Source organism: Anopheles gambiae, chromosome 3 (assembly GCF_943734735.2).
Source record: "Anopheles gambiae chromosome 3, idAnoGambNW_F1_1, whole genome shotgun sequence".
Lineage (NCBI taxonomy): Eukaryota > Metazoa > Arthropoda > Insecta > Diptera > Culicidae > Anopheles > Anopheles gambiae.
The window spans coordinates 82,481,010-82,505,321 of record NC_064602.1 but is presented as its reverse complement, the minus strand read 5'-3'; the positions used below and the strand labels follow the sequence as shown (position 1 = coordinate 82,505,321).

At 45.0% G+C, this 24,312-nt stretch overlaps 4 protein-coding genes across 11 annotated transcripts; 2 read left to right on the top strand and 2 right to left on the bottom strand.

Annotated features, from left to right (window-relative positions):
- Positions 1 to 771: 771 nt before the first annotated feature.
- On the bottom strand, positions 772 to 3,824 carry LOC1278352 (odorant receptor 49b). The gene is made up of 6 exons (XM_061653972.1): positions 2,274 to 3,824; positions 1,762 to 2,218; positions 1,608 to 1,710; positions 1,436 to 1,534; positions 1,200 to 1,355; positions 772 to 1,134 (listed from the first exon to the last, which is right to left on the bottom strand). The coding sequence occupies exons 1-6, from the start codon at positions 2,575 to 2,577 to the stop codon at positions 1,084 to 1,086; spliced, it is 1,170 nt and encodes a 389-aa protein (XP_061509956.1). The 5' UTR covers positions 2,578 to 3,824; the 3' UTR covers positions 772 to 1,083.
- Positions 3,825 to 4,362: 538 nt separating this feature from the next.
- LOC5667938 (uncharacterized) lies at positions 4,363 to 6,475 on the top strand. The gene is made up of 5 exons (XM_001689011.2): positions 4,363 to 4,945; positions 5,023 to 5,156; positions 5,223 to 5,654; positions 5,736 to 5,913; positions 5,979 to 6,475. Exons 1-5 carry the CDS (start codon positions 4,721 to 4,723, stop codon positions 6,111 to 6,113), a joined length of 1,104 nt encoding a protein of 367 aa, XP_001689063.2. The 5' UTR covers positions 4,363 to 4,720; the 3' UTR covers positions 6,114 to 6,475.
- A 1,187-nt stretch (positions 6,476 to 7,662) lies between these two features.
- Positions 7,663 to 12,264, top strand: LOC1278347 (uncharacterized). 2 transcript variants are annotated; one of them, XM_061653964.1, is made up of 6 exons: positions 7,663 to 8,200; positions 10,344 to 10,468; positions 10,551 to 10,716; positions 10,792 to 11,060; positions 11,141 to 11,318; positions 11,404 to 12,264. In XM_061653964.1, exons 1-6 carry the CDS (start codon positions 7,943 to 7,945, stop codon positions 11,548 to 11,550), a joined length of 1,143 nt encoding a protein of 380 aa, XP_061509948.1. In that variant the 5' UTR covers positions 7,663 to 7,942; the 3' UTR covers positions 11,551 to 12,264. The 2 variants fall into 2 exon arrangements, with proteins under 2 accessions (XP_061509948.1, XP_061509949.1); XM_061653965.1 differs by having other exon boundaries at positions 7,706 to 9,474.
- Positions 12,265 to 12,352: 88 nt separating this feature from the next.
- On the bottom strand, positions 12,353 to 23,489 carry LOC1278346 (SHC-transforming protein 1). Of its 7 annotated transcripts, none has more exons than XM_061653957.1 (8): positions 23,340 to 23,489; positions 20,851 to 21,954; positions 16,811 to 16,881; positions 16,495 to 16,726; positions 16,125 to 16,418; positions 15,890 to 16,046; positions 15,607 to 15,821; positions 12,353 to 15,537 (listed from the first exon to the last, which is right to left on the bottom strand). In XM_061653957.1, the coding sequence occupies exons 2-8, from the start codon at positions 20,971 to 20,973 to the stop codon at positions 15,367 to 15,369; spliced, it is 1,263 nt and encodes a 420-aa protein (XP_061509941.1). In that variant the 5' UTR covers positions 20,974 to 21,954; positions 23,340 to 23,489; the 3' UTR covers positions 12,353 to 15,366. The 7 variants fall into 7 exon arrangements, with proteins under 7 accessions (XP_061509941.1, XP_061509946.1, XP_061509944.1 ...); XM_061653962.1 differs by having other exon boundaries at positions 23,362 to 23,483; XM_061653960.1 differs by having other exon boundaries at positions 23,336 to 23,463.
- Positions 23,490 to 24,312: the final 823 nt, after the last annotated feature.

Genomic DNA, 24,312 nt, shown 5'->3' with positions numbered 1-24,312 from the left:
CCGCTGATGCCATGCTTTCCAACTGCTCTACCATCTCTATAGTCAGCCTGGTGTACAGTGTACAGTGTCCAATGCTGCAGCAGATGGTCATCACCTTCAAATTGCATACGTAACCACACATAACCACGACGGGTAGCATGATCAGCACGAAGGTTATGTAGTCCTCGACTGAGGTGCGATTCTCGAGCCAATAGAACTTCACCTCTAAATGTTGCACAAACCGCACGGGTTCGGTGGAATTGGTCGACCTGTAGTAGTGCGCACAGATGGAAGGTATCGGTGCAATCCAGTAGAAAAGCGTTACAGCACCCATGCAGGTCGTTTGCACTTTGGCGATAATATCCGCTCGACGGTTGAACCGGGTCAGCTTATACTTTAGTCTGTACGAATGTGAGCATACTGCAAAGAGAAACAAATGATGATGCAATAAACGCAATTTTAATTAATTAAATATTACCCAAAACCGAAAGGCTCTTCAGTTCCTGGATGAACGCTTGGAAAGTGGCCACATCGTAGGCAAAGAACATACTGCCGCCGTAAATATTGCAATTAAACAGGAATTCCACACTGGTGCGTACACGCTGGTGACCATCGGTGTACCCGCCCGTTAGTGGCGGTATTACAAGAAAGATTAAATAGAACAGAAAAATGCCACCAACTCGAATTCGCGACCGAAATCCTGCCCCATTCATGCCCACGATATGCAAAAGCCTTAGCACGAAGGATAAGACCGTGTCCGGGGAGGAATATTTTTGAAACAGTTCAAACTTCATTGTTGATACAACCTGACTAATATTCGAAAGGATGCATTTTTGTGTTGTTTAAAAATGATACAAAAACTTATAATAAAATGTGGCATATAATTATGATTATGTAGTCGATGGAACGAAATGAAAATCAGTAAAATATTTTTTTTTCTTTTGCTCATCAACGGTCTCGATTTAATTTATTGATTTTTGTCCTCACCGTAGTGAACTTAAAAAGTCAAAGGGTTAGTTCGTTTGCGAGCAAAAACGCTACTAATGACTATTCAATTGCACATCGTTAGCTTTCCGTCGTCTGGTCGGGCGGGGGAGTTCCCCTTTAAAATTGATCCTTCAGAACGATGTAGAACGAGTATGATGTTTTTGCCATCTGTAAATTAAAAGATGCATTAATAAAGAAAATCTTTCTTGCCACAGTGGAAGGTCTCCCCATACATTGCCAAACTGCTCAATGTCGACGAAGCAAAACTTGCCAGCCGAGATGCCGACCGGTTTCTGGGCACGCTGCAGTACCATTCGAAGCTTCCGTTGAATCGAAACCGAACGGCGATACCAGAGGCTACCGTACGCTGCACGTGCTACGCTTAAGCTCTGTCTCAAACAAATGGTACAAGTGGTACAAGTTAGAGGGGAACGGAAAAGTAACTGAAACTCAGCGAAAAACACCTTACCTCCGATGTAAGATCACTGCCAAAGTAGCAGAATCCGTAGGTTTCCACTGTTAGCAGTATAAACAGTACACCCACATTTGCCGCTTTTGTGCTGAGACCCTGGGAAGAGTGATAAAACACGACACAGCAGTGAATGGTGTGGCAGACAGATCACTACAGTGCTTTTAGTTACCGTAACGGCGACGTACAGAACTAAGCTGCACCATATCATTACGCACTGTATGAACTGTCCCAGAAAAACCCACCGAAAGATGATTTCCAACAGCTCCACACATCTGAAAGCAGCTAGAAATGTATTCTATCCACACCATACAGGCAGACCTTACTTTAGCGCCTTCTGATGCATGACGATGATTTTGATCAGTTCCTTTTCCGCTTCGCGCTCGTCCAATCGGTCCATAAACTGGATTCTCATCGCCACAAGCCTGAGCATTGCCGAACAGTACTTCACGTTGCTGAAGATGGTTAGCAGCTTTAGTCCACCGAAGTACGCTAGCATAAAGATTGTAGGCAGCATGATGGCGGTGAATATGGAGTAATCTACCAGCGAGATGCGGGTGTGAAACCAGTACAGCTCCTCCTCCAGGTGTAGCACATGTTCAACCGGGACGGATCTGTTCCGTGCTCCCAGGTACGCTAGGTAGGTGCTGGACGAAGGCGCCACCCAGTAGAAGATGGCTAAACACAGATGGCTGCAGCAGTAGATCTTGGAAAACCGATCGATACGATGATTGATGCGTACCAGATAGTCACCCATCTGCGAGGGAACGTCCTTACGGAAAGCTTGAAAGGGATAGGAGTTGCTCAAAGGTTCCTTTTATCAATCATTATCACGCACCAATCTTTGATATGTCCTTGTACCGGTACACCAGATCATCATAGTCGTCTAGCTTGAGAGAAAACAGCAACATCCCAAACAGTACGTTCCATTCGAAAATCAGCTCAGCTGTTCCGCGAACCATTGTCTCTAAATCTGGATAGCCGAAGGCAACCTTCGGAATAACTACTAGCAGACAGAAGCTTAAAAATGCCAACCGGAACTTGTAGCGATAGCGTCGTTCACCCCACAGCCCAACGAAACGCTGCAGGCGTAGTAGAAGCGGCATCACGGCGTACGGTTCGGACAGCTTCGGTAGCACCATGATGCACTTGCTTGCTGACTGGTTGGATGTATTCGAAGGACTAAAAGGCACGGGTTCTGGCACACTGGTGGACAAAAAATGGACAGTGAATTGTATTTACTCTTAAGCAAATTACCTTGTTGCTTTCTTTGCAAATAACATATTTGCACGCAAAAAACGAAATGCAAACAATGTGATGTTGATTCAAGCATCGATAAGGACATTCCCGTATTATTGGACGATTTTGCAGAACCAGTAACGAATCGGATGGAACCAAGACAACATCGGACAATCGGATTTTCGCTTTCGCGGAAACTCCTTGATGCACAGGTTGATTAGGTGTACGTAATGATTATTTAAGGTACAAGTTGTTGTTCTATCTTGATAATCAAATGGGAACTTAAGATATCCAGAGAATCAAAACCCGGTAGGCTGATCGCTACAAAAGCATATTATAATTAATTAATAGTGATAGTGATAAACGGGTGGTTCCGTGGTACAGTCGTCAACTCGAACGACTCAATAACATGCCCGTCATGGGTTCAAGTCTAGAATGGACCTTTCCCCCGTAGCCAAGGATTGACTAACCGGCTGCGTAGGACGTTACGTTACGCCAAATAGAAGAAGAAGAAGAAGTGATAATGAATGTTTATCCTCAGACTGATTCCAGCTGAAATTATTTACTGATTATTGAGATCATTAATTCACTTCTAACACGAATCACGTTCAAATCTTATTTTGAATCCCAATCGAAATCCCCAGATGTGATTCAGTCCGATTTCGATTACGTCTAATGGGAGACGATTCGAATCTCATCTAGGGATTGAATCTTACGAATCCTGTATCTACCAACCTTAAACTAGACTAGTATGTAAGAAGTAAGATTCGTGACTAGCTCGACGAGTTTTTATTACTTTTTTCGCGATTCCACTCAATGATTCTCGATGACTCGAAAAGACACATTGTACATTCCTATTGGATTCCAAACCTGTTCAAAAAGGAGCGGTAATTATGAGAAGAGTCCCAAAATTATGATTAAAACCCATGGAAAACCATTTATCATAATAGAATGAATCACTAATAATTTTTAAAATTCTAAAATAAGAATGAGTGATTTAACTCACTTTAACGGCTCTTCTGCTCTCACTTCCTCGCTAAAATGAGTGATTATGTTATTGGACGAAAACGTAATTTCGTTTCAATATTTAAATTTCAAATGCGTCTTCCTTTCCGAATCGCCCTGTACGCGCTCAGCTGATCGTACGAATCACCTTCCCAAGCGAGTGAAAAAGTCACTTTTCGGCTGTGTTTTCGATTGATATTTCGTGCACGATTTGACAAACGAAATAGTGTACGAGATTCAGACTTTTTTCGGCACATACCCAAACGAGTGAAAATGTCACTTTTCGGCTGTTTTTTCGATTGATATTTCGTGCACGATTTGACAAACGAAACAGTGTACGAGATTCAGACTTTTTTCGGCACATAACCACAACAGCGTGCAATGGCATATTTGCTATCTTCATTGCACGTCTAGCGTTACACATTTTGAGGTTAAATAGTTTTTGAATTGTTGGTATTTATATGAATGATACGATACGAAAGAACACAACTGATTTAAATGCAAACTAAACATAATACACAAAAAGAAATACTCATAACCTGTTTCAACGCTTGGCTTGCAGAGCGAAATGGTTCGAAAGGAAGAACCACACATACAGTCATATATTGCTTGTCAAATTATGAGAGTGTATGAGTTATCGTCCGAAAATTTCCGCTTGGGTTGTGATCTAATAGCTTTTCTAACGTCAAATCTCAAAGAGCCGAAGCAAATGTTAAAAAAACAAGACAATCATAATAATCATTTTATCATATCAAACATCTCCAGTCGGTTTGATTTTCAAATCGCAAACCACCAACTCAAAACGTTCATTAAATGGGATAAAGTAGAATTCCACCAAATAAAACCCTTTCTGCAACAATTATCCCCGCACACACTGGGAAGCGTAACGACCACCTGCAGCACAATCACGCTTATCAGTGTGATGGAAATCTTTCCGTGTGGTTTGTTTCGTACGGCACAGCAAACCAACCACCTTCAAACGATGATCAGCAGCTGGACGGCTCATCAGTAGCGTTCACCCAGAGGACCCGTACGTACCAAATGTTGTTTCCCGCTTCATCCCGAACACTGCTCCACCGTTGGATAAATCAGTGCGGAGTGTTTGAATCCCGGAGTTCGAAAACCACCGGACTGCAGATCCGGCAATTAGGTGCAAGTGCTTCATTGTTCGCTGGAGTGCATTTTACCGCTCCTTACAGTAGTAGCGGACTGAGCCGGCGATTGAAGGAGCAGCAGACGATCAGTAGTGGATACAGTAGCAAGAAGGTGGTCTATTGTGCAAGCGTTTTGGTTTCATTCGTGGCAGGAATTAATTGTCCATTTCTATGACCTTTCGTTTGCAGTATTCAAATATGTTACCGTCGCACGAAACGATGGCGCAGCGAGGAGGACCCGCCGAGCCGGTGCGCTTCACGAAAAACATGACATTCTTCACCAATCGAAAGCAAAGCTATGAAAAAGACAACCATACATTAAGGTATGGCTTTAATGGTACTGATCTGTAGAATTGTCCTCCCACACTTCTTCTTCTGCCTTTTCGCAGGCTGACGGAAACGCTCGACAAGCCGTTGGTGTTTATCTTCGCCTGGCTACAGGCGTCCGAAAAGCATCTGGCAAAGTACGCCGACTTCTACCTGGACCAGGGGTTCGAAGTGCTGTGCGTCCACATAACGCCCTGGCAGCTGGTGTGGCCCGTCAACGGCTCACAGAAGGTGGCGGCCGACGTTGTCAAATTTCTCACCAACAACGCATTCCCCGAGGGGATCGTCATACACGGCTTCTCCGTCGGTGGCTACCTCTGGGGCGAATGTTTGGTGAAGCTGCACGCGGACCCGGCCGGCAAGAGTGTGCTGGCAAAAATCCGCGGCCAGGTGTGGGACAGTCTGGCGGACATAACGGAAATACCGGTCGGTGTGCCGCATGCGGTGCTACCACACAATCCCACCCTCCAGGGCGTCCTGCGCAACTATATCAAGTAGGTGTCGTTGGCTTATCGCAAATCGTGCGCTTTTGCACTTTGAACTCATCCCGTTCGCCCCCCTCTCCATTTTTGCAGCTACCATATGAAGCTGTTCCACGAGGAAGCAACCCAGTATTACGTGAAATGTACGCATCTCTTCCATTACGAGCCGGCCCAGTGTCCGGCCCTGTTGCTCGTCTCGAAAACGGATCCCGTCGGCACGGAAAAGGCTAACAATCGGCTGCGGAGCATTTGGGAATCCGTTGGAGTAAAGGTAAGCTGTGTACACCCTTTCCGCAAGACGTCTTACGCTTATCGACTTTGCCTCTTGTATCGCAGACATCGCTCAAGTGCTGGGATAAGTCACCTCACGTTGGCCACTTCCACAAGCATCGGGACGAGTACATCGAGCTGCTGCTCGCTCACCTTTGTGCCCTCGACCTGCCGATGTACAATCGTAAGGCTAAGCTCTAATGACCCGGCGACAAGCCAGTTATGATTTGTTGTGTAATCCAACGACCTGCCTGTGTTGGTTCGCTCGAACGGGAGCTGGTTTGATTAAAAGCGATAAGGTGATAAGGTGATAAGTACCCGGTCAGTTATCCAGTGACTTTTTCTGGCGATTAGCCTTTCTACAGCTACTACCAGTGTGACCTCTGTGTGGTCCACCGATAAAGAAACACATCAGGAATTAGATAAATATTTAAGCTGTAAAGATGTAGCAATAGTAGCTCTTTTGCTATCCTGCCCTTCAGCTGATATCTTACACAACAAAGTATCGCATCTAGCTGTGAAAAAGCAAGCAAATAATAAACTTCCCACGACAATGAAGCGCACGTGCACCACTGTGTGATCTTATGAATCACGCCGAAATGGGTTTAAATTGATTAAAAATGTGCAAGCACGCGGGCATGCCATCCAATCTACATAGCTATGGTAATGATTTAATGATGGACAGACGCGCAGATGACCTCCATCATCCCCCTTCTTGTATGCTGTCTGCACGGTGCCGACGATTGATTCAATCGTGTATCGGGGCGGCGTGGACTTTGGAATTGCAAATGTGTGCGCTAATCCAAATATAGCGCGCAACGCGACTCGATACGGTTGCGACGTGGAGCTATGCGGTGTGCGGGCGATTTTAGGCAATGTGCCAAGCAAGAGGACTCATCCTCAATGTGCACATTTATTATTTTGTATTGCAATAAACATGACCTTGAACTATCAACCATAATGTTAGTCAAGTCGTAGTTTGTCCTTTTACCATCATCGCGGCTGTGCAGAGAACTATTAGAAAAGATTTTAAATTTTAAAATAACGGTCCGTTCACTCTATAAATACAGTCTTTCCCAGAGTTACGCGATACTCGAATTACGCGAATTTTTAATTTTGTTACTGTCAGGTACAATTTGCTGCAACAATTGTCAAGCGCAAAATAAATAAATTATGTTTGAAATCGCTAAATGCACACAAATAACAGAATTTTCTATATAAATTGTATGAAATAACTAATAATTTGCATAAAAGTACTAAGATGAATAAAATTAGCTATTTAACAACTATATTTTGGATGGAAAACGTGATATTTGACTTACGCGAAATGTCCCTGGAACGCACTATTCGCGTAACTCGGGGAAAGACTGTACTTTACTTCAATCAATTATTTAAATTATTCTACATCTGCAATCCTGACTCGGTTGCCTGTATGGGTGTTCGTTACTGTGCCACAAAAAAAAATCGAGAAAGGGTGCCACCATGTTGAGATAGTGTAAACAATCTTGCAGCTTTTTGTGCAGGCCGATGCACTGCGTGTGTCAACCGAGCTTAAGCATACTATGGAAAACAGTGGGATGCGCCATGAATTTAAAAACAAATGATAAAATAATCTTGAAACTTTCCTGGCTCATCGAATAAAATACTTAAAAATGTAAATCATCAGTAAATTTAAGGCTTTGAGATTTAATGTTCATGCCCCAATATTAAAAATTATGCAACAAAAACAATTCAAAATGACTTTTCCTGCACGAGCTGTCAACATCGCCGTCCTGCACACCCGTTCCCACTGTGCACTGTGCTGTGTTTTGCGTTCGGGGGACTGTGTGATGAGCACGGTACGGGGCAGCCTGTAAATTCTGTGTTAAATAACGTGCAAGGCAACATCGTTCCGTTGGTGGCCGAGCTGCTGGTTTGGTGCTGCTGCCCCAGTCTTACCGTACCGTGTACCGGGTGTCCTCCGCGCGTGTGTGTCCAAGCTCAGCTCAGTGAATCGTGATTTCACCCACCCTTAAACTTCCGTGCGCGAGATGGCAATCCGATCCCTACGGTATGTGGCCAGCGTCGGTGCGAACGTGCCGAAACCTGTGGCCTGCATCGGTGGTGCGTTGCAGCAGCCGCCATTCATCGGACACATTGCACGAGTTGGAGCAGGAGCACCCAGCAGCAGTGCCGCTGCCAGCTGGTCCGCGTCCGGAACGAGCGTACGGTTCTTCAGCGCACTGCACCACCACCCGTCGGCCCAGGGCAGCGACCGACGGTTCGATCGGATCGTGGCAGAACGTAACGTAAGTGTTGCGCGCTTACGCAAATCAGGTTTCCCCTTGAGTGTGGCCGGGGCCTTGTCTGTGTGAGTGTATGACGGGCGAAGAGGATTTGCGAATCGAAGCAACCTTTGGACTTTGAAATGGCTTCCCGCTAGGCGATTGTTGCCGATGCTGCAGTCGGCGGTCGCTGTACCCGCCCGACGATGATTTGTATGCTGCTTCGCCGATACCACATTGCACGGCGCGGGATGTTTGGGAGGAAATTAAGGGAGACAGCGCGAGAAAGTGTGCTGCTGCTGCGTTCCACTTCTGCTTTGCTGTACGCGCTCCACCACCACCACCGTTGGTGCGTGCAGTTACGGCCTGTAGGCGATCAACAAAGAAATGCAGGGGAGAGAGAGGGAATTAAATGCATGTGGGCCTGCCCGCTTGCAATCTAGCTTGTTGGAAACGAGGGGGAGAAACTATGCTTCTGTATTGTTTCCCGATGCGTCACAAAGCATCACCCCGGAATAGAACTTGCTTGGCGCTATGGGGCCCGATTCAAGGTCGAAATCACATTGTAGAATGGTTAGAAATTCAAATAGATGTATGTGTGGCAGCGCATTCTAACGACGGAATAGGGTAGAAAGCAAATATTTAGCTAGTAGAAAACTCGCTCGCCCGTGTAGCGTGTCTTTTCGTGTAATCTTGTGCTGGGTGCAGGTCATCGAATCGGGTTATAGCAAAAGGGCACCGCAAGATTATGCGAATGAGTTAACGAAAAAAAAGTAAGACAAACGCAGCTTTAATTGAAAATCGCATTTTAATAGCAAAGTAGGGGATAAAAATGTTGCAATATCTCAAACGACTCATCTAATGGGCAGTAAAGCGCTCCAAATCCAAAAGCAAAGGACCCGTTTGCGAATGAAAATGTCAAACGCTCACAGCAAACTTGTTATGACAACTTCCCATCCTTCTCCGGACCACCACAGCACACCCCCTTAGTGCAAAAGACAGCAGCTTCAAGTGGCAGCTGCTTTGATAAGCCTTCTAGCATCGCGGTCAGTTGCTCTGGTGGGGGGAAAAAACCTCCAAGAACCGGTGCAGTCTTCTAATTTGGTCCTTCGACCCAGCGCTACAGCAACACCGTCGTTTTACCGTGCGTGCATTAGCTACATCGAGCATAAACAAGCATTGAAAAAAAGAGAAGGGAAAGTGAACATAGGCCCTAGCTGCACAAGTTAGTAGACGACCTTGAACTAGCCAGAGATTGCAAAACACACACCTAGCCGTACGGGAAAACACGCAAAGCGGTGAGAAGGGGGAGTGGTTGATTATGTTTGCTGTTCATAAATTTATGTTTATAATCAAAGCAAACATTTGTGTGTTGCCATAGAGGAGAGACGCTTCCTTACCTGTGCATATCCCCCCACCGGACCTATCCCAAGAACCTGTCAAAATTGCAACTCCAGCAACTTGTGTGTACCACACCGATCGGGACCCTTTTTCGCTATGCGGTTTGCAGTGCAAAAAAGCCCTTGCACTCTGATAAGCCGCCAATGGCTAAGCTCGAGCGAACGAAAATGTAAACCTTCCCTGGCAACAAGAACAAAACCGCGCCTCCATTGTCTACGCAAGCGAATGACTTGCACAACCGTATGGGGCTGCTCTTTTTTGTTTTTGCTTCCTTTTAATTTCCTCTTCCTATCTACGTGTAAAGTTTTAGAGCATTAGTTTAAGCTACGGTCCGGTTTCGGTGCATAAAACTAGAACCGATGTTACGTAAAAGAAATATGGTCCCACCAGGCCAACATCGTACGATCCTGTACCGGCCAAAATCGCTTTTTTTATCTTTCGCTCTCTGTATGTCGCCTCATCCGCGAGCACCACACACCCACTCCCCCACGTAAGGGATTAACCACCCTCGGCACTCAAACACACACCTGGCCAGGCGCGGCTTAGCTGCTTAATCATATTGACCTTTATTTGTGGATTAAAGGTACCACGCAACATATATCTATTTTAAGGAACGCATCATTATTTGATAAGAGCCCTTCTGTGAGGGACGTTCGATAAGGGATTTAAAAGTTGTGTCCAATTATTGCTTCACCACAGAGAATAATGTTACGGATTGTTATTTTTAAAAATAGTTCATTTCTTTTCTTTTTGTACCTTTTTCCAGCTCTGTGCCCCGAAAGTGCACACGATGGTAAACGCTCGCACGGTGGCGACGCAGGAAATAAGCCGCAGCATTCAACTGTTCACCGACAAGCCGAGAAATGTGGAAAAGGATCAGCAAACCCTAAGGTATTGTGATGCTCGATGCTCCATCTCGAGCAGAAAGGAGACAGGAGACAGTAAACACCCCACTCTCGCTTTTCACTTGCAGGCTGAAGCAACAGTGTGACCGGCCGGCGGTACTGATCATCTCCTGGCTGAATGCGCGCCAGAAGCATCTGGCCAAGTACGCCCAGCTGTACATCGACCAAGGGTTCGACGTGTTCTGCACGCACATCACGCCCTGGCAGCTGCTGTGGCCCGTCAAGGGAACGCAGGTAAGCATCGGACAACCCGTTCCCTTTGAATACAAAGCACTAATTTCACGCTTAACCCACCCCACAATTACTCAGTTGGTAGCGGCCGAGATTGTCAAGTTTCTCAAAAACAACGACTTCAAGCACGGACTGGTGCTGCACGGCTTTTCCGTCGGCGGGTACCTGTGGGGCGAGTGTTTGGTGCACATTGCGCGCGATCTGCCCAACTACCAGGTGGTGCTGGATCGCGTGATCGGGCAGGTGTGGGACAGTGCGGCCGACATTACGGAGATATCGGTCGGCGTGCCGAAGGCACTGTTCCCCAAGAATCCAACCCTGCAGAGTGCGTTGAAAAAGTACATGCTGTAAGTTTGTTTTGGTGGGGGGGTTTGGTAATGGTAACACGGCTTTTTAAAAACGCACAAAACATACATTACGCTCAAAGGTACCACATGAAGGCCTTCCACGAGCCGGCCACATCGCACTACATCCGCTCGAGCCAGATGTTCCACACGAATCTGCTGCGCTGTCCGGCCCTGTTTCTGATTTCGAAAACCGACCCCGTCGGTACGGTGGAGGCCAACACGCGCGTGAAGGACAGCTGGGAGCAGAGCGGCGTGAAGGTACGGTTTTGCGTTTAGCGTTGCGCAACATGTGTATGTAAATCGATTATTAATTGCACTTCATTTGCGCACCCCACACCCACAGACGACGGTCAAGTGTTGGGATCGTTCGCCGCACGTCGGCCACTTCATGAAGCATCGGGACGAGTACGTCGATGTGCTGTTCCACCATCTGCGGCAGCTGAATCTACCGAGCCTGAAGCAGGATGCGCTACTGCGGGCCAAACTGTAAATGCCCACACGCACACGCGACGCCCTGTGATACTTACGACGCGACGTGTGTTGGAGGGGGGGGGGGGGGGATGTTCGGCTCGTCTCGTACCGCCGCGCCCGGTGTGTTGATGTGCGGTGTGGCCCCAAAAGGCCGACCAAAAACACACACACACAGAAGAAGCGGCAGAAGGCCAAACGGGATGTTGCTGAAACGATGCAAACAATTATATGAAATTTATTAGGCACATTTTCTGTCGAGGTGGGAAAACAAGCATTATATATGGGATATTTTAAGGAAACAGATTCAAAGTAGGTGTGCACCACTTCTCTCCCAAACACACTCCCCCAATCGACCTTTACAAACACATCCACACACACACACACATACTATTTTTTATACTGTCGAGCGCTATTACGGTTGTATCATCACACGTACGACACGTGATAAATGCTAATAATTGTATTTTTTCATGTTTTTTATCTTTCTTTTATAATCAATAATCTACTCGTTTTTTTAATAGGTTAAATACTACAGCTTTCCATGATGGGAAATCATTAGAAACATACACTTTCCACCAATTCCCGAGTACAATACGGAATGGTTTTCCGTTTTCGAATATCCACATTACTCAACCGGACATCCTTGTTTACCGGTATTAAGCCCCTGAACCCGCAATATATTAATGAAATAATCCAAATAAAGGTGTGAAGTGTAGACATTAAACAGCAAAAACTGCACCCCTTGTAAATTTTATCGCGTTCATCGCATCCGAAAAGCGAATGGAAATTTCTTTCATACGTTAACAGTGACATACACAAAATTACTCAGAAACATTATTTAATTTAATAATGATAATAATAATAATAATCATAATAATGGCTAACTCATATTAGAATATACGAGCTTACTTTGCGCACGACTCCCTTCGTGCCATCCCTAGCGCGCGCAACACCCCATCCGCACGTTCCTTCACGTTCGTGCATGTCTCGTTTCTTTTTGATCTCATTTTTTGTGCTTTTTGATGCCATATAGGCAATGCTGAGGAGAGGCTATATTAATGGTTTTTTGTTTGTTTGCATGGTTTGTAGTTTGGGGACAGCTGCGAGCTGATTGCTGTCGTCCTGCAGGAGGCATCCTCCTTCTTTCCAAGCATATTAGTAGGTAGCAAATTAGCTCTGCTCAGTGGTTGAGAAATGTTAATTTAAGTAGAAAAATAGAAGTTTTATCAAAAAAACAACAACAAAAGCCCGAACACAACACGCATTCACAACAGACTGCATTATATCCTTTTATACAGAGCATGTTGTAAGGGGTTTTGTTGTAAGTTGTACCAGCTGTAACAGTTTTGCCGTTTGCGACTTCCAGTTGCGGAAGAAAAAGAAGTTGTACGGTTTATAATTTGAAAAAATGGTTATTTTTGTTTATAGTTGCGTTCCCACGTCTCCCCGCGCCCGTCCACGTGTCTTCTTTTGCACTGTTTGGTGCACTTTTGCGGCTTGCGCTTATTATTGCATTGTTTGTTTGTTTGTTGGTTTGTTTAGTTAATTTGTTGACTGTGTGATTTATGTGATGATAAGACAAAATAACCTATCTGTATCTGATGTTGCTAGATGATTTGCGTGGGTGTGTTTTTTAGTTGGTACTATTAAGTGTTGAATCATAACTTTTTTTTTTGCTTTTATCTCGTAATAGTCATTGTAGTCAGACGGGAGAATTTCAGCATAATCTGCTAAGAGAACGAGTTAATTATTTTTGTTTTATTTAAACAAACAACCATTAAATATTTTACCTTTTGTTTCGTTTGATTATAAAAAATCTTCCCTTCATTATCTGTTGTCTCTACTATAGTTGTGTGTGTTGTTAGTTTTCTGTTTCTGCTGTAGGTTAGTGTGTGTGTGTGTGTGTGTAAATAGGAAATGGTTAATAAAGTTACAGAATACTGAATCTGAATATTGGCAATAGGCAACAGGAGGCGGACGCAAAAGTGAATATCGTGTTTTTTTTAAATAAATGCTATTTGCCGAAACATTTGCGCCACAATAATATATAAAAAAGACGGTCCAACAATAATTAAACCTCTCTTGAATACTTTAACTATCCAAAATGGAAAATAATTGAATAGAGATAGTAAAATCATTAGAACTGCTCAACCATGCCTTTGCTCTGTAAAAGTGTTTTGCCTTTCCATGTGTTTTGCTACTATTTGTGTGGTTGTGTGTTTGTGTATGGCTGTGGATCATTCGTACGCGGCCCTCTGCTCGGGACCGCTTCCGGTAGCGCCCATACTAACGTTCCTTCGTTCAATATGATACATAATATATGCACGTGTTCGCAGTACAAGATACTTTGCTTTCCGTGCCGTTGTAAATGTTTGTTTTTGCAACGTGCATTGGAGGTTGATGATAAATTGCTCGGCTACACTCTCACTCAATCTCGACAATCTCCTAGTCTCTTCCTGCATTTGCCCGCCATCTTTTTAGCTAATTTTCTGTCTACAAACTACGATCAGCATATCTCATTTGGCCTTCCCGTTGACTAAAGAGAGAGAGAGATAGAGACAGGGAGATAGAGGGTGCATTACATATAAGTTATAACACTTTGTTTTGATCACACTTTCTTTTCGTTTGTTTTGTGCACGGATTTGTGTGTCTCCCTTGTATTGGGGGGAGATTGGGAGAGGAGGTCGGAACACATTTCCTCCTCTGGTTAGCGTTTGCGGTTAGAATATTGTGTTTTAGAGCGTTCTCCCGTGCAAATCACCTTCTCAACTACCTTCATATTTGGCCTTTTCCCTCCACACTGCTGGCTGGAGTGTATTGTAAGATGGAACACTTTCCTTTTGAAGACAAACTTTTGATATTTCTACTCTCATTTTTTATCATTTCTCATACCTATGTTTAACTTGAACTAGCCCCCTTCCCTACTTCCCACTGCTAGCAAAAGTGCGTCATATCGCAAAAAACCCTGCAACGTTGAGTTTGAGTACGGGAAAGTAATACGATTCATTTGTTAACCTTCCATTGATTTTTGCATTTAAATCTCCTTTTGCTGTGCACGCAGCGTGCTTTTCTTCTGTGACTTTCTGTGTATGTGAATATATATAATTGTATATATATAGATTTGTGTGAGCTAATTCACTTTATATCTGTTTCTTCTTATTTCTACTATTCAAAAAACAATTGCCTAACGCAGTTTTCTTTGTCCCTCTAATTCTCTTTCTCCCACTCTCTCTCTCTCTCTTCTCTCTTCCCCAGTGCTACATCAAGGTGATTCTGAGCTGTTGCTGAGAAAATCAGCTGAATCTGTATAGTGCAACTGCAGGTTGCGTTGTGCACCTTCTTTCCTTATTTAGTTCAGAATTTCGTTTTCCCCTTACATTTTCTCTTTTTGGTAGTATTATATCGCATGCTTATGATAGTATCCGTATAGATACATGCTTTAAAAAAAAGGAGCATCACGCTTAACTAAAACATGAAACAAGTGCGATCATGTCTGCGTTATGCAGCTTTTCATTACTTTTCGTATAATGCTAATGCGGTGACAAACTCACCGTTTTAAGAAGTCGTCCTTCGACTCATTCGACACGCTTGTTCACTCTTCTGCACATTCATTCATTTCAGCCCGTCCCCCGTTGCTTGGTTAACTTCTTTACCAGGATGATGCCGGATGTGTATCCGCAACCGCATGCATCCAGTCCCTTGTTTGTTTGCTTTGCTTTGCGCCTTTCTGCGTGCTCTAATATACTCACTTAACAAGCTAAAGTTTGTGATCATGTCGTTTGTTTCTGTGCGCGTTTACCCTTCCTTGCTCACTCACTCTACACACAAAAACACACTACTGCAGGTTTAGGTGAGCCAGTTTGGCTTTCGACAGCAGATCGGTCGTCCGCAGGATCGGATGCCGCAGCAGCAACGCACTCTCGGCGGAGATGATCGGCAGAGAGTTTGTCCAGTGAAAGTTGATAAGGTGACTAATACTATCGAAGACTCGATCTTTGGTTCGTACCTACAAGGAGGGAAGAGCTTTATATACGGGTTTTCTGTTTGCCGTATCACTGCACCGTGCGGCACTTACGATTCCTTCCGGATCGATCAGCAACAGGTGCTTGGGCGAGTTGTTCTGCATGCCGGTCAGCACGTACTGGCCTTGCGTGCCGGCCGATTCGCGCACCAGAAAGTCGCCATCGTTCTTCAGCAGATGCTCGGACTGTGCCCGGCTGATGCTGCCGTGGTACCACGATTCCGTCAGCAGCTGCGACCTTTGTATCTCGGACGAGATGGTAAATGGTTCTAGAAGAAATGGAAAATTAATTATTGCGTCGAAAAACAGAGCGATCGATTTGCAGCAAAGGACTTACGCATATCAAACACATCCTTTACGATCGTGCTGGAAGAGATTGACTTATTGCTGTGCGAATTGTTGGTCGCGTTTGCATGCTTGTCGTTCACGTAGTCGTGACAGGGAAGCGGCGTATTTAGATCGATCAAATTGCTCGGTATCCTTTCCCGCGTTTGCTACAAAGGGGACAAATAAATGAGGTTAGCAAAAAAACCCAACTACACCACGTTTAAAACACCCTGAACGGCGTCTACCTTTGCGCTGGAGGAACTGTGCGACTGCGACGACGAATGGTGATCGTTCTCGGTCAGCAGGTCGGGCGGCATCTTGTCCGGCAGGTCATTGTAGTACACCTTGTCCGTTCGCGTCAGCTCGTGGAACTTGCTCTGCGTTTCCGGCTGCTTGAAGAACTCCTTGTACCGCAGCTCGAACGCTTGGCCGACGGTGGCGATCAGGTCCTGCGTTAGACTGCCGCCACACTCCAGCACGTAGCAGGCGCGCCATTCGTTCAGATCCTTCGCTACGTACGCCACAAAGTCCAGCGTGTCCTAGATACCAACAAAATGTTAATTAGCAGCGTTCAACCAAGTGTTAGGGACTGCAGGGGTCCCGTAAAGCGCGTACCGTATCACCACCGGAAGCGAACGATATTCTCGGCATGTCGTGCTTGGCGATGATCTCGCCCGTGTCCACATTCACCAGCGACAGGTACTTGCTGGAAACCGTCAGCGTGACGTTGGTGCCGGCATGCTCCATGTCGGGCGTATCGGATATGCACTGCAGCACACGCTTGTCGACTCGCCGCTTTTTCGAGCTTTTCAGGCTGGCCGCTTCGCAGACCCGATTTATGCATTCTCTGCCGGGGAGGGGGTGGGTTAGAAATTCGGTGACCGGTTAGTGATTGTTTGGTAGGCGGCGTTGCTGGTTAGAGGGTACTCACTTTGCCACCTGTGATCGCGTTGGGAAGTCGAGCTTTTTCATGGAAGCTTTAATCTCCAAACATCCGATGTACTGTTGGGAAATGGAGGAAAAAATGGGAAATACATATTAATGAATTTCATTAAAAACATTTTATTTGTATAACTCAAATCCATTAAAATAGTGATTTAAAAAAAAACCTCATTTCCAACTCATATCTGTCGTTAATTTCTCTACAAAAGCATTATCAGCAATGACTTTCAATAAATCAATCCCACCAGCACCAACCATACGCACAATCAAAACGTTGAAAATAAATGTCTCGTTGCGAGATTGTCGGCAGAATTTAAAACATGATACTCCCTTCCTTCCTTCCTTCCTTCCTTCCTTCCTTCCTTCCGCCAATGGGGGGGGGGGCAATGGCCGAATGACAGTGCCCTACCCGAAACGGAAGCACTGCGTGCCGGCCGATTCGCATCGATGATTCATTAGAATACCAAATGGGAAGCCAAATAGTGGTAAGCGCGCGCGATTTCGATTTCAAGTCCGATTTCGATACCCAGGCCTCGAGCGGGGACTGCGAAAAGGCGCCAGCTAAGCACGCATGTACACACACGCATACACACACGCAATCCCCACTTCCGGTTAGTGGTTATTGTTTGTTTGTTCGTTTGTTGAAAAAAGTCTAAAATAGCATTACGTGCATGCGTGGCTTGGAATGCAAATAAAAATTGCATTCTGCTTCGTCGGTCCATCACTATCGGGCGAAGATACTTCACTATCACCCGGAATTTGCTTTAGTGAAATACAAGCTTTAAATTTAGCAAACAATTTAACACACAGTAGCGCGACACGGATGACGTCAGCGGATGTGTTTTTGGGAAGGCATTTTTAATTGGTCGCTCCGAGAATAGGCCCACGAACGGTGAAACGGGTCTTGGACGATTCTTAGGAATTGGAAGCAACCCGCCGATCTTGGAAATGCTGGTTAGATATGCTGGTATGCTGCATGATTCATGATGTGTGGTTCCCATCGTTGCCGTCTTTGCAGGGTTCGCTCGCAAGCCATCGCAAGCCGCCATGAGCAAATATTTGAAGGGCAATCAAGTAAACACATTTCAGCAATCTCAATGCTGACTCGAACGATCCATGCATCCATTGGTTTGAGCGGTCTATAATTTGAGTCAGCAAAGGATATAGCGGAATTTAGGGGCATGTGTGCCATCTTAAACATTTCTTGTTATAACTCACTTTAACTTGCTTATCAAGAACCGATTTACATCTCATAGCAATTTTACATCTATTTCTTCACTTATAAATGAGTTTCGCTTGAAATAAGTGAAAAGAGAAATATTTTGAAGCGTTTTAAAAAGGGTCGAAAAAGACGTTGTTTTTTGGGCTATGGGGCAAAACGGCCACCTGGTTAAAATATAAGTATTTCTTTGATAATTGGAGATTTTTACGTGTGTGGCACTTTTGTGGCACGAGGTGGCTCTTTTGCCCCAAAAGGCGTAACTATTTTGAAATAGAATTTCGGGCAATCTTGCCCCAAATTCCATTAATATTAAAATTGATTTTATGCATTGAACCCGGCTAGATGATAGAGAGAGAAGCCCTGTAATATGTCACACGATTCTTCCTAATTTCGGTTGCTGTTCTTCCAGCTACGAGGAGTTGGGTGAAGCCAGGTCGAAGTTCCGTTCCTTTTATTCCACAGTCACTGGGTTTCTGTATGGCAAGATGACCATTTATCTTCTGAATTACTGTTCTGAGCCGATTGATTGATCGTAAACTGGAATAGGGAATCCCGCAAACAGAACATAACAGAAATAGGGAATTCTACAAACTAACATGCTTACGCAAGTGCCACAGAGCACAATGCAATGAGAATGTAGGAGAGCAAGGAACAATGCATTACATTTGAGTAAAATACAGATAAATATAACAAATGAATAAAAAATAAAACTAACTGACCGACTTTTCATAAGGAAAAATGATAATAAATTTAATTCATGACAATTTAAATTTCAGAGCAGCTCTCTAAAAACTAAATAACAATCATCTCAGCGTTGTTTGTTGGCATCTCAAAGTATTCGCAAAATGAGGACGTTTAAAGTATTTGAAATTATTAATATATAACGATTAATTTGAATGGAACATGAAAATCGTTTCGTTTTTTTTACCGAACAGCTCTTATTCCTCCAGTGTCATAACGGCACGTTCAAGACAAAACGCTAGGAAATGAAAAACACGCGCTTATGGTGCGCTTTTTTTGGTAATCTAAATAGACGCAATTATACTAAGATAAACAAAATAATCTTTTGGAATTAACAGCTTTTTTGCGGAGGCACGTATGTTTTCGTTAAACGTCAGCAAGCAACCCAAACAACCGGAAACCGAAACAAAAAAAAAACAACTTGATTATACCTTTCCTTGCATTTCTAACTCGCAAGCAAGTTGTACGACTGACAAAATGATTTAATTTTGAATGTTTATTTTTCTACGACAATCTTCTACTTTGGTTTGAATCTGCTGATAGCTGTGTATACTCCTAATAAACAATATCCTTCATAGTATGTAGCGTTTTTTGGCGATATGAGCTCGCGTTTCGATCAATTCCTTTTTCCCCATTTGTTTACCCGGGATTTCCGGTTGGCCCACATTCTTAACACCTGCTTAGTCACGCACAATTTTAGCCGTAATCTTCGCTTCCCCGAGCGTATCCCATTTGCGGGACCTTTGCTGCTGCAGCAACAAAAGGATAAACAAAACACCCCGATGGGTGGTGAATTCTTTGGCTAAGCGTTTAACCCTTGCCTCTTTGCACATTGATTGTTGTGCCGCTCCGTCCAAACGCCATGTGCAACACAGTTCTTTACGCTTCAAATGGGGGGGGGGGGAGGGGGACTGGTCTGGTGAACAGGATTTTACCAGTGCTGCAAAATGTCACTGTCAACGTCATAAAAATAATCTGACTGAAACAAAATCCATGTCAGCGTCACGTACTTAAATTGTGATAATCAGAGGTGATACACAAAATAATTGGTGTGACCAATGCATGCTTCGTGACATTTTTGAGAACAACGCTTGGTCAGTCACTATGTCATGACTTTTTTGTGTGCTGTGATCAATTCTGCAAAATGTCACTGACATAGTCATGACAAATTCCGGCTAAAATGATCCGGTGATGATCAGAGGTGAGACTCAAACAGCTTGTGCGACCATTACATGCTTGGTGTCATTTTGTACGACCAACTCTTTTGCTGCTTGGGCCACACGTCAGGTATATTCCAAGAATGTCGTGATTATCACCAACACAAAATATCGTGACCAAGTGAGTGACCAAGCGTTGGGTGCCAAATAAAAAGGTCACCAAGCACGTGATTGGACCACCAACTGTATGAGTCTCATCTCTGATCAACTCAGTTGTGTACGTGAGTTGTGAGTTGAGTTTCGTTTCAGTCATGAGTGTTGGTGACTGAAACAGTGGCATTTGGCAGCACTGTTCACTGGCAGAAAAAGTCATTATTATGCTCAGCTTGTCAGTCAGAGTATCAAGCGTTAGAATGAAGCATTCGCATGTCGCGTTCAGGATGCCATGACGGACTTTCATAGAGTATCAGCAATGAGCATCAAGCTACCACGGATATGTTGATTGTTTTCGTTGGTGAACGTCTCGAGATGCTCATGACATTTTGCAGCACTGGATTTTACTGCCAGTGGGAACCATCATTACTTTTCAACACGCATCAGGGAACATTTTCGCTTCCCTCCAAACAATAAATTGTGGCAGTTATTTATATCAAAGCTAAGAAAGAGTGAGAGAGTGGTTATAATATGAAGAACAGCAACGAGAACGAAAGGGTGTATGTGGAAGATCTGTTTGCCGATCCGGGCTTTGCCAGATGCGGAAAGAAGAAATAGGAAAAACCGGAAGTCGCAAAACAAAGAAAAGACGGTCCCCTCGGGTGGGGTGTGAAAGGGGGTTAAGAATTTTTCTACACACACTCACACACTCACAGTGTGGAGTCCGGAAGCCGGTAGGAAGGCCGGCCGACTTACCCGCACGTCAAACGTAACACCTTCGTTCATGATGACATGATCCGGATGCAGCCATTCGGGGGCCGTTTTCGAGCTGCTGACCCCTTTCTCCAGCCCGGACGATGCTTCACCGTTGCGTGGCATTCTTGTTGCGTCGTCGCCCAAGAGCACTTTCTGCTGCGTTCTGCACTCGCTGGGGTGTGGAATTTTTAAATCAAATTACAGTGTGTGTTTGTGTGTACGCCCCTACGCCACTAGCTACAGCGTTGTAATGCGCGTGTGGACACACTCGGAGCGCGCGTTTGCTGGAGCACTAAACTATGTTCGTCTATTTTAAACCATTCTCCAACGTCTTACACCCCCACACAGGCACAGGCACATGTCGCACGCGGTCTTGGGTGGTAAAAAATATTCTGCCAAGCTTCAAAATCCGCCCACTGGTGGTACTGGGGATGGATGAAAGCACTTTTGTTTATCTTGCCCGCCGGTCATCACCGAGCTGCTGATGATCGTCGTCGTGGCTTGCTTCGACCGCGCGCAGCCACCATACGGCCGGCAACATTTTCTTTCGCTCGCCGCCGCGGCTTTTGTCGCGTTTTCTTTCCGTTTCCTTTTCCCTTTTCTTAGCAACGGGGGTTTTTTGTTGTTGTTATTGTTGCTGTTTTGGCACCTGCCGCCGCCGTCGCACACGTTCTTCGATTCTTTACTTCCTGTGCTTCTTTCAGCGGGGGTAAGTTCTGTTTTTTTTTTCTCCAGTGGTTCCGGTTTTGCCCGTGTGACTCGTATTATTTCTGTCTTTCTCTCCCGCTTGCCGACCCACACACACACACACACACAAGCACGCTCTTGTGGACGTTCCGATTCGATGGCTGCCGCTCCCTTCCCTTCCACCTTTCCTTTGTACGGCGTATTTCTTTGCGTCTCTACACCGTTACTTCCGCTACAGTCCGCGACCGGAAGGAAGGAAGAAATGTGATCCGGTTTTATTTCCTTTCCCTTTGCTTTCACACTACGTTTCTGGGAACAATCATTCACACACACATATAACACACTAGAACGATGAGGTTTATGTTTTACCGCCTTTTACCCAAGGGCCGTCTTGTTTTCATCTTCGTCACCACTTCACTGTGGGGGAGGAGAAAGGTGAAAAAAATAAGAAAAAAGCCGTTTACACACCCTGAAACACTAGAGCACTTTTTTATCATTTGTACAACCCACACACACATATCCACAAGCACATTTTTTTTTATCAAAAAGCGCATACACTACCGGGCGACAGATCGCGCAGACCCTGCACTGCTTCACAATTGATTGTACTTATGATTCGCCATCGCCTACTCACGGCCTTTCCATTCAATAGGATGCGATATGATGATGATGATGATAGCAATGATGATGTGTTGTGTATCCTTGAACACGAATCAGCCAGCTTGCGTACATTAGCAGACGCACACAAACACGCGCACTGAGCCGCCACAGTCTATGGAGACAGAATCCGAAAGGAATGAACTTCCCGACCCCTTGGCACTGCACTTAGTCATCGTCTTGGTTGGCGGAGAGCAGCGAGCGGGGTGGGATATTTCGTCATATCCAACGCCCTTTCTTCTCTACATCCCCACCCAAGAGCCTTTCAGAAATGCGGCGAAGCAAAGGTGGGTGTGTGAGCGCAGGCATGGAAAAGGATTGACAATTAGCAAAATGTTTCGTTTGGGGAGGGGAAGTTCTTCCTTTTTTTTCGGGGCGTGTGCCGTGTGTGTTTTATAATAAGCGCAGTAGGGAGACACAGTGCGAGGTCAATAAATTATGCTTCCGGAGCGATACGCGCAACAAGCCACACAATTTAGGAACACTTTCGAGATTTGCTAAACCAGGAAACTAATTCAAAGGGATAGTAAACATTTTGGTCCATTTTTTTAAGCCGTTTCTTGCTCGCCTGGAGTGCGGTTCTTTGACCTTCCAGGGCGTTCACGTCACGTCCGGGCACCGTTTTGAAAACAACCATTATCCTCAGCTCACTTTGCTCACCCCGAGGGGATGATTTTATGCATTTATCGACATCAAAACACAACCCCCTCCAACACGCACACAGATTGTGTGTACGAACATTAAAAAACACACACACACAAACACACGATGTGTGAAGGAATTCCGTGACCACTTCCTTAAGCTACGTTTCGCTCGCTTGTGCTGCAGCTGGACGAAATGGACAACGCAATTCCACAACACACTACCGCCTGGAAACGGGCGGAATTCACAGACATTCGACCGGTTTGCCTATTTCACAGCACAGCAGCATCGGCCGTTTGCCGCAATGCACACACATACACACACTACCAGCAGGCAGGGCAGGGACATTGTTCCAGAACATCGGAACTGGGGGAACTGCACAACATGGCAAAGTGCACAAAACAACATTAAAAAAACACACACAGCCGTGATCTCGTGTTGGCTCTTATGATAGCAAGCCCGCCAGCGACACTCAACTTATCAATGGTAAAACCATTACCGACCGACTTGTGGGGCGCGACGAACCTGGTCCGGAAAACACCCGTGCTGCACGGTGCAAGGAGGATGCGATACAGAGGAGAACTGGTAAACTTTTAGCTCGACTTCATTTTTGCTCTGTTATTTTTTCTTCTTCTTCCCCCGTTTGCCCGTATTATGACGTTTTGGTAAACAACTTCAATGTGACAGCGCCGCGTTCCGTTTATGGTGCCGGGTTGGGTAGTTGCGCCTTTCCAGCACAATGGTAACGGCTGGCGTTTGTTTTGGTTCGTGATTTTTACTAATTTCTACTGAATTTAGATACATACAAGCAGCTGTTGTACGTTTCTGTATGTTTATGTTGTTTCTCTAGTTGAAAGGCATCAATTTAGGAAAAACTCGTAGTGTTAATACGTGAAGAAAGTGCAAAATCTCTGTGCAGAGAGCAGCAGTCGATTGTAGTGATGGGCATTCTGCATTGCACCCTCTGCTGGCAGTACCGGTTCCGACTCCGGAAATGCAAATGTTTTGTGTTTCTAGCGCGGCTACGTTTAAAAATTAGTTGAAATCGTAGGAAGAATGCTGGAAACCCCTGAAACCGACGAAATCATTCGGAATAATACGGAACTATGTAAATTACAAGGTATTGTACTGCTTCTTTTCTGCTAAAGGAGAGTCCGATTGCGTCTCCGTTATACTGTTATCTCGATTTGAGTCTATCATGGGATCAGGATACTCGGATGATCAGGACCAGCCGGAAATATTTGGAAGCTCCTGTTCCTTTTCTAATGGAACACACCGTAGAAGAGATTTCCCTATGTAGAGCAGTTAGTAAGGCTGCTGATGTTGCCTTCGTTATTCTGGTATTTGCCTCGGCAGATATCGCCGGAATCACTAAATGTTTGTCTATAAGTTGAATCATTATCATTTTGTTGAAACTGTTCAAACACTAAGATCCGGAACAGTTCCAAAACCGTTGGGACCTCCTGGTGCCTACAG